We start from the raw sequence: 14,701 nt of genomic DNA on the forward strand, positions 1-14,701 counted from the left end.
TAAATTGCTCTTTAGTTTATGTGTATTTGTGGCATCTTTTCTTTTATTCGCGTGTTTTTCGCTTTTTTGCCTTTTTAGTTTTTGTCCTCTTGTTAGCTTTTTGAAAGTAATTGATTAGTTTATCTCCATTTTATTAGTTTAAACTCAAATTATCCTCTTCATCTATAAAGTTAAAGACGTTATCAACTGCAGTTTTCCTTAATTTCTTAGATCAAGACGCACTTATTTACATATCCAAAAAGTTGAAGGTAAATAATTAAATTATTTACTTTAGAGTTTTGACAGCTTATCCTTTTTTTTTTGTTTACTCGTTAAAATTATTCATTTGTTTTAATAAGTGTCATTTTGATATTTTACAGACAAATTAAAAAATGATTGAAATATATTTAAATTATTCTTAATTACATATATTTAACTAATCATATTAAAAATAAATATAAGATCAATATAATTTACAATTAAATAGATGACAATAATTAATGATCTTTTAGCAACACATTTATTTTTAATCAATATTTTTAGTAATGTTTTGCGTTATACTAAGTTTTTTTTATAAAATTAGCAGGTTTTATATTTAGTTGCATAATATAATCGTAATAGTTACACCTGGCAAGGTTTTTCTCTTTGTCATATAAATATAAAATCAGTTATCTGTTAAAATCCGTTAAAACCATAATCTCCTGTATAATTTTTTTCATTCTTGGATCATTATAATTCTTGTCTGCTAGTCGGGTCAGACCATTATTAAATTCCGAAAAGGAACCACCATAAATCTGTCAGAATCTTCCACAAAATTTCTGCAGAGATTCGTCGTTATCACATACCGGTGTGGGTATCCATAAAACAAAACTATATAATTTTCTGTATATTTCCTCAAAACTAATAGTATTACAAAATGTAGCAAATATCGTAAGAGTATTTATAAATAAAATATTTTATGAACAAAACATAACAAATGGCGAGAACAAAGAATGATTAAATGTGCTGTAACATAGCCGGCAAATAGCTGATGGCACCCACATTGAGCGGAGAAGTCATGTCAACACGTTTTACTGCTAATTGTTATATTTATATGCTTAAGGAAGTAATTGTAATTAAATCCTGGACTACGAAGCTATGATTAAGTCTGATATTGCTGGTGATTAGTTTGTGTGATGGCATAAGAATATTATAAATATATATATATATATGGAACATAATTGAGATGAGAATGAAACAACAATCAGGTCATGTGGGTGAGACAGCTAAGAATGTCGTTTGGGTAAAGAATGGAATTGTTATCCAAAAAAAGCACGGATCGTACTACATTACCCACCAAAATTCACTTGTCTATCTCTCTATGTCCCACCTTCACTTGCTCTACAATAAGAGATGAATTTAGATAACAAACTAATGTTTTGTTTGATTCTCTGTTTGGATGCTCAACATCCATAGGCCCATTCATTTGATCAAAGAACCAGTTAGCAATATGATCCATCGTATTCAAATGGGTTAACCATGCTTGACACCCTTGCATAAAAAAATGTATTGCTATTCAGATTGAGATACAAAAAGTTCATACAAATTCCAGGGTACAACCCATATTTTTCTGGTCATTTCCTCGTTTAATACTAACAAAACGAAGCAATATATTTTTCTGCAACGTAACAGAATAATAAAAAAGTCAGTCAAATTTCTCCCAATCTTGGGTTTACATTGGTACAAGGCGAAAGCTGGCGGGCGGAGGGTTCAACACCGTTTCAGAATGAATCCCACTCAGTGCTTACAGCTGCGGCTTGGCTCTGTAACATCTTGCCTTCAACGTATCCACATCCTCCTGCAACTTTTGAATCCTACGTACCTGCACAACACAAACCAAAGTCTCAAATATTTAACGAACCCGAAATGCATCGTAACAAAAGTCTCTACATTTACAAGTAACTAAACAGAAACTATAAATCCGAATCTAAACCATTGCAAACTCATCCCAAAACCCCTCTCAAAACTCACAAGTACCCGATGCATGCATACCTTTCACCGGTTATCGTGTAAACATATAAGTCTATGATGCATACAGAGGAAGAACGTAACAGATGAGAAACTAACCTCTGCCTTTCGCTGTACTCTAGCTTCCCCATCTGCCTTGATACCATCCAATTTGAGCAACTGCCTCATGAGCAGCTCAGCAGCCATGTCAAACTCCTTCACCGCAACTATCGTCCCTCCATCGACAGCAGCCTCTAAAGCACCAACCTTTATTTCAAAAACAAAACCAGCTTTAAGCCTTAGACCATCTCCAATGGTTCTCTATTTTTTTCCTTCAAAATAGAGTTGGATTCTATTCCAATGGTACTCTATTTAGAATGAAAAGTAGAGTGATGAAAAAAAAAAAAATGGATTACTGTATTATAGAGTTGAAACTAGAGTACCAATGAAGCAAACTCTAACTCTATTTTAGAGTGGGGTTGGAAGTGCGATAGAACAACCAAAAAGATCAGTAATAATAAATAAAAAAAACTAACCCTATCCGAGAGCTCATCGACCTCTCCAGAGACTGCTAGAACAGCAGAAATAGCCTTGGCAATCTCTTCGGTCATCACAGGAGGCGGTTCAACATGGTCCACTCCATTATTAGGTTCCTCCACAAGGACAACATTAGACCCGTCCGTAACACCAGCAGCTTGCAGTTGCTCAGCATCATCTTTCTCATCTCCCCAGAACAAGATGTTCATATCACTAGCCTCCAACACAGTTTCCAGAACAAAGGCTTTCTTCAAATCCCCTGTTGACCACATTTGAGCCTTAAAGAATCAACCTTTACAAAAATTAACACAGCTCGAAAAAATAGGAATTTCGGTAAGCTCGTCTATAATGAATCTACACGAAGATGTCTAACTGTTGACTAACTTCAGAAACCAAAGTAAGGGAAAACTGGGATCTTAATAAGTAAAAATAAGTTGTTTGTCCGTAAAATTAATTGTAAAGTTAAGCAATAACCTAGTGGTAAAGCAAGGCTGGTGGGAACGGTTAGTAGTTGGTAAAAAAGTAGAGAGAGTAGTTGTTCTACTTGTCTAATAAATATGTAAGAGTTAAGTTGTGTAAATGAATCAGTTTTCGATTACTCATGTAAATACCGAAAGTGGCGTGGTCAGGAACATGGAGATGGTGGTCGGAGGAGCCATGGGAAACGGTGATACTGATGGTGTGACTAGAAACGGCGGAAGCAGAGTCGGGATCGTGGAGAGGTCGTGAGTCGGAGGAGGAGGCAGAGTCGTCTCTTTGTTGGACGGGCACAGGTCTTACTTCCAACTCTGAATCGTCGTCGGTTGAGTGATGCATCTTCGTTGTGGAAGATAGAACCTAAAACCCCTTCCGCTAACGAAATTAGGGTTTTCGCAGTCTCTTCGGAAGACTCTCACCTCCTCCTCTTGTCTTTACAAATTCTCCAGATAGACGGCGCTTTTCTACCCTCTTTTTTTTTTTCTTTTTTTCCTTTTCCGTAATTAGAATTTTTAAGGACCTTGGAACCTAAAAAAACACACACTGTTGGGGTCAAAAATGAGTGAACAAGATTTCTTTTGTGACAAATGAACATTGTAGCAGTTGTTACTTCTCTATTTTAGCATCATTTTGATATTTATATGTTTTATTATAATTCCATAAATACTTGTTCACCATAAACATAGTTCAGTGCAGAGTTAGCAAGTGAGTGTAAATAATGGGCGGTGGTTTGTCCCCATTTTAAGATTGGATAAAAGCACCAACATAACGATTTGATTGTGCCTCTCGAGCTGATTCAAGTTGGGAACAGCATCAACCAAAACCGATCTTCACTGGATTGTTACTTGAATCATATTTAGTTATTTACCATCCACAAGAACTCTTTCGTGATCAAGAGATCCAGAAGCTATCGAGTAACAGTCGACACCCCAACAACACTAGCTGGTGATCAAGTACCAATTACCAGAGGCCCCTAACAATTTTTTTCTGTTACATACATATGGTTGAGCAGCTTGACAATCTCAAGAGATAGTTACACGATCCTTAATATTCTGTGCTCTGAAATTTCAAGTTATTTCCTCTAGAATTGCATTCAGGTGCATGAGCTAAGCCAATCAGAACAGTGACGATGAACATTTAGAAAATGACTTGTGCAAAAGGAGACATTGATAAGTACCTCTTTTTTTTTTGTTCTTTTTATCTAAGAGACTCTTAAACTCAAACATACAAAAGAACTGAAGTTTCAAAAATTCTTTAAAAAAAAAAAAAAAAAGATCTCATGCTTCAGCATTGCTACTTGCTTCCATTGGCTCAGCCTCCGTTGAGGCCTCACCTGCCTTCTTGGCTGCAAAAAACATTCATAAAGAATTATATATGTTTTCTTCTGAACACTCAAAATGTGGATTGCATTTTGTGGTTAAAGTCTGCAAATTTAAGTTCATACCTTTCTTCTTCTTTCCACCACCCTTCTTCTTTTTGATACCCAAGGCTAACCATCCTTTGATCTCAGGGTCATCAATGGTCTTCGTAGGTTGAAGCTCCTGAAGTGTGTGTGAAGTGATCTTATCCGATCCATTTGGCATCAGCAGAACTGTGAATTTAATCTGGGCAACAAAATCCCCTGTTGAGAAAACACATACAAACATGAGAGTCCCATTGTCATGATTCATCTTATCAAATAATCTTTATCATCCTTACCAGGCTTCTCATAAAGAACAGGATATGGTTGCAAATGACCATGGTTCACACACTCCACAAGTCCAAGTCGTGCCCTTTTCTCCTCCAATGATCTGTATCCTCAGGCAACATTAGTTAGTAGTTGATATAATTTAAAAAATATATATATTAAGTGTTAAAGCATGTACAAATGTCACCTTGAAGTGAATGGCATGTGGGGGAATCTCTCTTTAACCTCGCTTATTAAGGATCTGGAAGCCTTCATCTTCAACTGATAGTGAATACTCTCATCTTTCCGGTAAATAGTTGTTTGCTTCTCGTCTAATAGCTTAGGCTGCAAATTCAAAAAATCATGAGACCAACGGCAATTAAAGAAGCAAAGCCAATGGTCATCAAGAGAAAGAAATTACCTTGCCATCACCGGTGCTAGCCACAATATCTATTGCATACACTTCATTCTCTTCAAACTCAGCATCATCAACTCTTGTTTCTGGAGTGGATACACTTAGGAAACTCTTGCTTCCATCTATCACGTTCTGTTTCATCTCGTGGGAGATAACCCCTTCCACAATTTTGCAGTCGTAAGCATCAGCCACCTTCTGAATAGCTTCAGTGACAGCATGGTTCTGCCACAGAAAAAAAAAAAGGTCTATCAATTGTCTTGACTGTAGTACATACATTGTCGGGTTAAAAGGGAACCAACAAAACTACTAGCAATAAACTATGTTCTCTTAATCTATCATTCCCATATAAATAAGAGTAACTATGACAAAAAAAAAGCCTCATTCGAATGTGAATCCGTAGTGAGAATTCATCATTGGGGACATACAAACGAGAAACTTAACCAGAATCAGCAAAACTAATATCACTAACAGTCAGTCTACAATGGAAAGAAGTAAAAATAAGAATTAAAAGTTCCCATCAGAGTAACTATGACAAAAAAAAGGCATCATATGGATAAAAAATCCATAGCCAACAGTAAGTATTCATCATCTAGAGTTTGCCCAATACAATCATGTAAGAACACCACCATAAAAACAACTGGTTACCTTCTTCCCAGGACGAACGAGTCTCAAAGCAACTTCAGCGGCGGTATTCGCAGCAGCAATAACATCAGCTTTGCGTCCAGTAACGGGTCCTTTTTGAATAACATGCGTGTGGCCAACAAGAGCAATGAACCCATCAATATGACATCCCATATCACTGCAACAGACCAAAAAAGGCAAAACATCATCAGACCACTACTAATGCAGACAAAAACCCAATTTCTTCAAAAAGAAAAAAAAAAAAGTCTTTACATTTTGACCATGTCACCCTCTTCCAACACTGACTCATCACCAGCAAGAGGTGAGAAATGACCAACGACGTTGTTCACAGAAACGCACGTGGGAAATGCAACGCCTCGATCAATCTTCTTCTTGGCATTCTTGTACATGTTTCCTGTTTGCCTTTATATCAAAATCAAAAAAAAAAAACAAATGAGCAATGGGAGCTTGACAAAGAGCAAATGACAAGAGTGGATAACACTAACTTTATGATAAAGGCGTCTCCTTTCTCGCAGATATCGACAATCTTAGCTCCTGGCTTGCAAATAGCCAAAACAACCTGCAACGCCTCTGCAATTCCAACCCCAGAATCAATAAATACACAGACCCGTAAAGAGAAATCGATAGAAAATGAGAGAAAGAGAGAGAGAGAGAGCGTTACTGTTGACGATCTCAGCGGCGCTCTTGTACTTGGTGACGACTTCAGGAGAGGTGAGATCCAGCTCCTTGTCGTCTCTCTCATCGTCGGAACTCATCTCTGACAGCCCTCGAAGATTCGCAGCGATGTGTTTAGGGTTTAAGAAAATGTAAAAGGAGGAATGATTTGGGGTGATGAGAAGTGTTTAGCTCAAATAAAGGGACTAGGGCTTTCGCATGCGTCCTCTCTGTTAAGCGGCACCGTTTAGATTGGATTCGTCTGTTTTGTTTCTGAGTGCTACGTTTCAAATGGTTGCCACGTGTTGTTCTTTTTGCTCCTTAATGGGCCGGGAGATCACAGTTTCAAGACTGTGGGCACTGGGCACCAAGAGCATGATTAAATGTTTTTTCTCTTAATTCACTTTTAAGTACAAAAAATGAATTAAGAGTCAAGTTTAAGAAACTCAAACATTTAAATGGTCCATTGCAAAATTTTTAATTAATGGTTCTTTAAAAAAAAATGTATATAAGATGCACACACTGACATTTGTATGTGTTCTTGCTTCTTACATATCAGAAAGCGAGCCAAACAAACTTGTACATAGACCTCACTGCTTGCTCTACCTTCTCTGTGCCTTGAATCTTGAAACCGGTTTTGATGGCTGAGACCCTGAAAGCTGCTTACATATACATAAACAAACAAACACATGCAGTAAAAATCTATTTTCAGCATTGTGAGTGTCGTATGGTAGAGACATACCTGCATTTTGCCGTGTGTGTTGGTTTCTAGATTATGAGTGTGCTCTACGATCGATCCAGTAAAAGCCTACACGGTTGGGAGCAGATATTTAACAAGCTTATCAGATCTGCCCGAGTAACTATACTACTAGCAAACATTTGAGCGAGAGAGAGATATGTAACCTTGTTAGTATCAAATTTGGACTCCAGTTTCTGTATAGGTGACTGCACAAAGAAAGTTGTCATGATGATTTGTGAGATTCTTGTTATGAGGTTACGTTTTGTTTGTAGAAATATAGCAAAATGCAAGGCTGTATTTTTATTGCAAAACTCTTATAGTATAAGATCGATATACCTCAATCTTTTGTGGACTTACAACACTGGAACTTGCTTTTTTCTCTGGAGGTTGCTCCCCTTGTTGCGCCTGCAACAACATACACTAGTATTGTTGACAAAGCTATATCCACAAATACATAGTAGCAACCAACATAAACAAGGAGCGAATCTAAGCCTACAAACGTTATCTGCAAGTTTCAATAGCTACTAATAGTTATTAAACAGCTGATAGAGAGTTCGTCCTTATCACAAACAATCACATTCTATCTATACCAGATGCAAAATAGGAAAGGAAACCAAAGTCAACACCTTTCAGTGAAAAACAAATCCACAATCCAACACAGAAACTGTTGCTCTGTTCCATAGATGACAAACTACCACCACATCTACTACCATTTCGTCAATTTAGCCTCATAAAGAAGTGTTATTTTTTCTTCTCATCAGTAGACGTACCTTGACATTATGAAGAGCTCGGAGCTGAAGGCGCGGGGAAACATCAACGGTACTCTTAACAAAAGCATTCTTCTCCTCGACATCATACAGAACAGAGACGTACTTGGGAGTGAAAGACACCTGAGGCTGAGAAACTTGTCGCTGAGTGTTGTTGTGAAACGATAGCTTGAGCTTGGCGAGGTTATCAAAGATCTTACAAGACACTTTGTTGAAGAAGAAGAGACTGTCGCTGTCGAATTCAGATGTAACGCGGAGTTTAGGCATGTTCACACTCTTGAGAAAAGGAAAGACGAAGCACCGTGGTGGTGGTGGTTCAAAGGTTGGTGACTGAAGGGCAGGAGGAAGAGGAGGGGAAGTGGAAAGGGTGGGGATTTGGGGAGATCACCAATGTAAGAAAACGGTAAGATGAGCAGATTCCTTCGGAACAATGACCTGAACGAGCTGCATCGGCTCCGAGCGCATCAAATCCATCGGCGGACATCAACCACCACCACCGCGATTCTCCGCCATATCGAGATCAGATGCTGATGATTCGCAGTTCCTCTGGAGGATCGATGAGCTTAACGACATTTCTCAAGGGGTGATGTCTTCTTCTCCTCTTCATCTCATCCAACTCCTATTGTTACCAACACCAAATCAATCAATCCATCCAACTCCGACGTCTGGGATTTCTCCACCGTATACCTCATGCTCCTCTTCCTCCATCGCGTCTCTCTCTCTCTCTCTCCTCTCACCGTGACGCGTGGCTCACAAGAGGCGTTTCTTATGTTGCCTAATTAAGGTACGTCTCTTATCTTAATTGCTATTTTCTATTTTTTTATTTGTAAATAAATTAAAAGACGGAGTCTCAATGATGGCCTAAATAATAAGATTATATCTTGCAATCAAATACACATTTAACGTGTAATGATGATATATCTACCTCTTATTTGGTGCTTTGGTTGCAGTTACCGTCTCTCATGAGTAGCTTGGAAGCAGGGCGGCTCATTGGTATTATGGGTACTCCTGGGGCAAAAAAAAGTTTTAATTTTCAAATTATTATTTTTCTTTAGAAAATCTGATAAATATATTTTTTTTTCAAAATACCAAGTTTTTTTTAAATACCAGAAGTATTTTTAAAAATAAATCTATGAAAATAAAAAAATACTTTCATATAAAACAATTGAGCTCATTTTCTTATTTTAATATAGATATACATGTATTTTTTTTAAAAAAAATTGAATTTTTATCTATTAATAAATAGGGAGACAACGGATTGGGCCCGGAGCGGTCGCACCGCTCGTCCCCCTATCTAAATCGGCCCTGCTTAGAAGCTTTACATCTGGAACAATAAAATCCAAGATGTTGTAAATGACCATAATATAATGAAAATCCACACACACCCAAGTGAAGCATAAAAAAAAGATGTGTCTTCGTTAGCCAATTTCTCTAGAATCTGTGACATTGATTTGTGTGTTTTAACCGGTGGTGAGTATCTAGTTGAATAAGACCAAGCAGAAAAATTAAAAGCCACAGGTGAACAATACTCTATATACGGCAACAGAGAGCTGACTGAGTAAAACCATCTCCAATGGTTTATTCTATTTTCTAATTCAAAATAGAGTAACTCTATAATAAAATTGGTATCTACTTTAATAGTATTTTAAAGTAAAAAATATAGTGATGAACATAAAATAAACAAGTTATTCTATATTTGGAGTAAACTCATTTTTTATTCTATGATCTATGATAGAATGCAAAACACAGTACCATTATAATATAAGCTACAAAAACTATAGATTGGAGATGCGTTGAGGCCTATAGCACCGACCCATATCCATTTTGGACCCGGGCAAGTTACGGGAGAATACTATCTTAGGATAATATATTTTATCTTTCCATATGAATGGTAACAGTGCTTATAAACAAGAACGACAGATTAGAAGTAAGCTAGAAAAACATTTATTAAAAGCTCGACAAAATGTGTCGCTAACGTTTCATTGTTTATTTCAACGACAGCAATGAACATGCTTTGTTGCATTTCGTTTGTCGTTATCACACGAAGAGTATTATGGAAGGTTTGAAAATAAGTTTGTAGAATAGAACATTACGAATATTTATCACTTTGACATTGAACAGTTCCAAATGTCAGTCAATTATGGATCGTTTTTTTTTCTTAATATTTTCAATACGGAATTAATTATGTTTTTTTTGCTTAACTGAAATTAATCATGCTGCAGTTTTTTTTTTTGAGCAACGCTGCAGTTTTACTATGCAATTTTTTTCCGACTATGGATGTATACTATTATGTTTCATACGACTATGAACATGACAAAGTAAAATGATGACACAACCTATTATGTTTCATACGACCATGAACATGACAAAGTAAAACGATGACACAACAACAATACTTCAGATTTTTCAAAAATAAGCAACAACAATATTTTAGATACTACACATATAAATGTAAGTATATAACGTTACGCCGAGACTTGTAAGCCACAGGTTTAAACCTTTTTTTAATAAGTTACACTGCTACAGGTTTAAACTACTTGTGTCACTTATCATAAATCTGATTCAGGTTTTAAAAGTGCGCGTGTGTGTGAGTTGTAAACTTGTAAACAAGATTTAACTAAATATATATGTGTAAATGCCATCATTTATTTGGTTCTAGCTTACTTTAAATTTGATTATGAACTTAACTCGTACTTAGATACCATCAACGCAACCCAACTTTATTGCCAAGATAATGGGGAACACATGAGAGAATAAATTTTAGAAAATGTTAGAGGAGACGAGGGCACTGAAACCTTATTTTTGTAGCATACTTGAGTTTATATTCAGATGACCCATCATGCTAGGCTTTCTCTTTCGCTTATACCATAGACTTTGCGACAATTGAGAAAAAGACAAACCCAACATAATTTATTTTACTGACAACTTATCAAACTTTATTTCTTTAATTATTTAATACTCCATCTGTTTTAAAATGATTATATTTGTTGGGAAAATTTTCTCAAAATATACTTTTTATATTTTAAATAATTTTTATTAGGTAATAATTGTAAATTATAAATTGTAATTATAAATTTTGAAGAAATTAACTGTATTTATTAAATTTTAATTGACTAGAAGTTTTGAGAAATAGTTTAATCACAAAAAAAAAAATTATAATCAAAATTTCATATATTTTAATATTTATGAAAAAATTTAAACATACATCATTTGAAATAGAGGAAGTGCTACTTTATGTTTTTGGCTTTTAATCCATTAATTCATATCATCTACCGTGTGTGTTCCTATAGATCTTGCCTTTAAAGTTCTTTGACTACCAAATCCTTTTAGAGTTGTAATAATTATCATTGACCAAAGTGTGTCTGTATTAATTGTCTTAAATTCACAAAGACGATATGATGTAAAGCTTAGGGGACACGGTCGAGCAATGAGCATCGATGGATTTATGAGAGATTCACTATTGTGGCAATAGGATATTTTCTTATAGATTTAATGGATTTATCATTTGATATAAGAGAATAGGTTGAAAAACTAGCAACGACACACACAAGTGAGGAGATAAAAGTTACATGTTGTTCAAGAGATTCGTCAACACACTGGAAAACAAGTTGAAAACTCTATTTAGGTCTGGGCGTTCGGGTCTTCGGGTCGGGTTCGGGCCGGTTCCTTTCGGGTCCGGATCTTTTCGAGTCCTAAATATTTAGACCCAATAGGTACTTAGAAATTTTCGGTTCGGGTTCGGGTCGGTTCTTCTCGGATCCGGGTCGGTTCGGGTCTATAATTAAAATACCCGTATTTTTTCGGTTCCATATCGGATCCGGGTCGGGTTCGGGTATTTAGGATCTGAAAAGGACATGATATACCCAATTACATCAACTTTAGTTGAATATTTGTCATATATATCTAAAATTTTACAAAACAACTTAAATGAAACTATTAATAATTAAAATAAAACATTTTAAAACACTAAATTTTACATTTTAAAGCTTTATATTACTTTAAAATGTTAAAAATAATAACAAATGTTATTAACAAAAAATATTTCAACTAAATCATAAAATAATATATATAAAATAGAACACAAAAACATCATCGTTTTAGATATACATGTTTTTAAGTCGGGTACAAATCGGTTCTTATCGGGTCGGATCTATTCGGATCGGTTCTTTTCGGGTCCGGGTCTATTCGGGTCGGTTCCTTTTCGGTTCTGGTTCTTTCGGGCAAAAAAAATTTAGATCCAAAAGGTACTTGTAAATTTTCGGTCCGATTCTGGATCGGATATTTTTGGGTCGGTTCCAGTTCGGGTCTTCGAATCCAGGTTAAAATGATCAGGCCTACCTTTATTCCTTAGTTCGAATAAATATTACCAAGGATAGTCATAGTGTTGGTTCATGCAAAAAATATTGAAACGAACAGAATTCTCAAATAAAACCCCAGAAAGGTATAGAAAAGATAAGGGATCAAACATCTCAACTAATGGATTGTTTATTGGATGTTACTAGGGTGTCAAAATGGGTAAAAGTTAATGGGTCAACCCAAACCAATCCAAACTATGGATCTTAATGAATAGAATAATTGGATATAAATGGATTAATGGATTAAATGGATAAATGGACTTAGTGGATTGGGTTAAAATAGTTTGGATAGTAGTGGATAATGAGTTATCCATAACCAAACCAATAAAAAATTATAACAAACAAAAACTCAAATCAATAAACACAAAAAATAACCAAACCAAATTTCTAAACCAATTTTACTACACCAAATTTTATTTATTTGTTCCTATATATAACTAAATTTTAATAAACTAAATCTAACCCACATATTCACATATACATATATATATATACATATATATATATATATATATATATATATATATATATATATAAATTTGTTAACACCCAATTTTTCATATATATAAAACTATTATATGTTGACTTTTAATAAACCAAATTTAATCATAATTTTTACCAAAATCATAAAATCAAATTTTCCACCGAAACTCTAAATTGGATTTTGTTCATAAAAAAGCTAAAAATCTCATTTTCCCACAGAAACGACAAAATCATGTTTTCCTGCCAAAACCGCAAAGTCTTGTTTTATCACCAAAACAAAAAAATGGTATTTTCTGCCAAAACCGAAAAGTCATGTTTTTCTGCAAAAATCTAAAATCGAGTTTTTCCGCCAAAACCGTAAAATTGAGTTTTCCGCAAAAAATCACAAAGCTGTGTATTCCCGCCAAAACCGTAAAATCAAAATTTTCCCGACAAAATGGAAAATCGTGTTTTCCCGTCAAAACCGTAAAATCGAGTTTTCCCGCCAAAACCGTAAAATCGAGTTTTTCCGCCAAAACCGTAAAATCGAGTTTCCCGCCAAAACCATTAAATCGAGTTTCCCGCCAAAATTGAGTTTTCCTGCCAAAAATGTAAAATTGAGTTTTCCGCAAAAACTGCAAAATAGATTTTCCCGCCAATGCGGAAAAATTAAGTTTTCCCGCCAAAACCGTAAAATTGAATTTCCTGCCAAAACTACAAAATTGATTTTCCCGTCAAAATCGTAAAATTGAGTTTTCCCGCCAAAACCGTAAATTTGAGTTTTCCCGGCAAAAATTGTGTTTTCTGTCACAACCGCAAAAATTTGTTTTCCCGCCAAAACCAGAAACTCGTGTTTTTAGTGAAAACCGTAAAATTGAATTTACTGCCAAAACTGCAAAATCGATTTTCCCGCCAATGCGGAAAAATTAAGTTTTCCCGCCAAAACCGTAAAATTGAATTTTCCGCCAAAACTGCAAAATTGATTTTTCCGTCAAAACCATAAAATTGAGTTTTCCCGCCAAAACCGTAAAATTAGTTTTCCCGGCAAAAAATTGTGTTTTCTGTCACAACTGCAAAAATTTGTTTCCCGCCAAAACCAGAAACTCGTGTTTTTTCACGAAAACCGTAAAATTGAATTTACTGCCAAAACTGCAAAATCGATTTTCCCGCCAATGCGAAAAAATTAAGTTTTCCTGCCAAAACAGTAAAATTGAATTTTCCGCCAAAACTGCAAAATTGATTTTCCCTCAAAACCGTAAAATTGAGTTTTCCGCCAAAACCGTAAAATTGTGTTTTCCCGGCAAAAATTGTGTTTTCAGACACAACTGCAAAAAATTGTTTTCCCGCCAAAACCAGAAACTCGTCTTTTCTCGTGAAAACCGTAAAATTGAATTTACTGCCAAAACTGTAAAATTGAGTTTTCCCGCCAAAACCGCAAAATTTTATTTTTCCGCTAAATCCGCGATATTGTATTTTCCAGCCAAAATCGACTGTGTTTTCTCGCCAAAACCGTAAAACTTTATTTCCTCTAAAACAGAAAATCTTGTTTTCCACATAAATGTTAAATATATTTTTCTCACTAACATGACAAAATTATCTTTCCTGCTAAAATAATAAAATTGTTTCTAACGCCAAAACCATATAATTGTATTTATCAAAAGTCTAAGTATTCTTTTTGTTTTCAGCCCCAAAATAATATTTTTACTTAGTAACCATTTAAGCTATAAAATTATTGTTCATGGGTTAACCATTAAAACCATTAACTCAGTAACTTAAATGAGTTATGGATTGACCTGACCCAATCCATTTGTCGAATGGATTGGTTAAAACCATAACCCATATAAACTTAAAACCATTTGGATATGGTTTGGTTTGGGTTGGTTTATCCATTTTAACACCCCTAGATGTGATACGCTTTGGTAGCTGTGAATAGATCTCCACATTTTAAAATTTGGTTGGTTATATGGGTCAAATGTGAACGCATCATTGGTGCTTCAGATTTAGTATACAAACGTTTGTAGC

At 35.2% G+C, this 14,701-nt stretch overlaps 2 protein-coding genes across 3 annotated transcripts; both read right to left on the bottom strand.

The window, feature by feature from the left end:
• Positions 1 to 1,515: 1,515 nt before the first annotated feature.
• LOC106440088 (BAG family molecular chaperone regulator 4) lies at positions 1,516 to 3,655 on the bottom strand. Of its 2 annotated transcripts, none has more exons than XM_013881678.3 (4): positions 3,114 to 3,655; positions 2,502 to 2,761; positions 2,086 to 2,232; positions 1,516 to 1,840 (listed from the first exon to the last, which is right to left on the bottom strand). In XM_013881678.3, exons 1-4 carry the CDS (start codon positions 3,316 to 3,318, stop codon positions 1,763 to 1,765), a joined length of 690 nt encoding a protein of 229 aa, XP_013737132.2. In that variant the 5' UTR covers positions 3,319 to 3,655; the 3' UTR covers positions 1,516 to 1,762. The 2 variants fall into 2 exon arrangements, with proteins under 2 accessions (XP_013737132.2, XP_022562825.2); XM_022707104.2 differs by having other exon boundaries at positions 3,102 to 3,655.
• Positions 3,656 to 4,094: 439 nt separating this feature from the next.
• On the bottom strand, positions 4,095 to 6,630 carry LOC106440087 (ERBB-3 BINDING PROTEIN 1-like). Its single transcript, XM_013881677.3, has 9 exons — positions 6,364 to 6,630; positions 6,188 to 6,272; positions 5,955 to 6,104; positions 5,706 to 5,859; positions 5,067 to 5,282; positions 4,854 to 4,990; positions 4,678 to 4,769; positions 4,424 to 4,600; positions 4,095 to 4,324 (listed from the first exon to the last, which is right to left on the bottom strand). The coding sequence occupies exons 1-9, from the start codon at positions 6,455 to 6,457 to the stop codon at positions 4,257 to 4,259; spliced, it is 1,173 nt and encodes a 390-aa protein (XP_013737131.2). The 5' UTR covers positions 6,458 to 6,630; the 3' UTR covers positions 4,095 to 4,256.
• Between the last annotated feature and the right edge of the window lie 8,071 nt (positions 6,631 to 14,701).

The sequence above is a fragment of the Brassica napus genome, chromosome C7, assembly GCF_020379485.1.
Source record: "Brassica napus cultivar Da-Ae chromosome C7, Da-Ae, whole genome shotgun sequence".
In the NCBI taxonomy this organism is placed as follows: Eukaryota; Viridiplantae; Streptophyta; class Magnoliopsida; order Brassicales; family Brassicaceae; genus Brassica; species Brassica napus.

Bases quoted from the DNA above. Each gene is read 5' to 3' on its own strand.
- LOC106440087 (XM_013881677.3), bottom strand. From the start codon at position 6,457: ATGAGTTCCGACGATGAGAGAGACGACAAGGAGCTGGATCTCACCTCT. The intron at 6,105-6,187 runs GTTAGTGTTATC...TTTGATATAAAG, and splicing joins GGAGACGCCTTTATCATAAA to GCAAACAGGAAACATGTACA. The intron at 4,991-5,066 runs GTAATTTCTTTC...TTGAATTTGCAG, and splicing joins CTAGCACCGGTGATGGCAAG to CCTAAGCTATTAGACGAGAA.
- LOC106440088 (XM_022707104.2), bottom strand. From the start codon at position 3,318: ATGCATCACTCAACCGACGACGATTCAGAGTTGGAAGTAAGACCTGTG. The intron at 2,762-3,101 runs GTAATCGAAAAC...TGTGGTCAACAG, and splicing joins CACTTTCGGTATTTACATGA to GGGATTTGAAGAAAGCCTTT. The intron at 1,841-2,085 runs GTTAGTTTCTCA...TGTGTTGTGCAG, and splicing joins GAGTACAGCGAAAGGCAGAG to GTACGTAGGATTCAAAAGTT.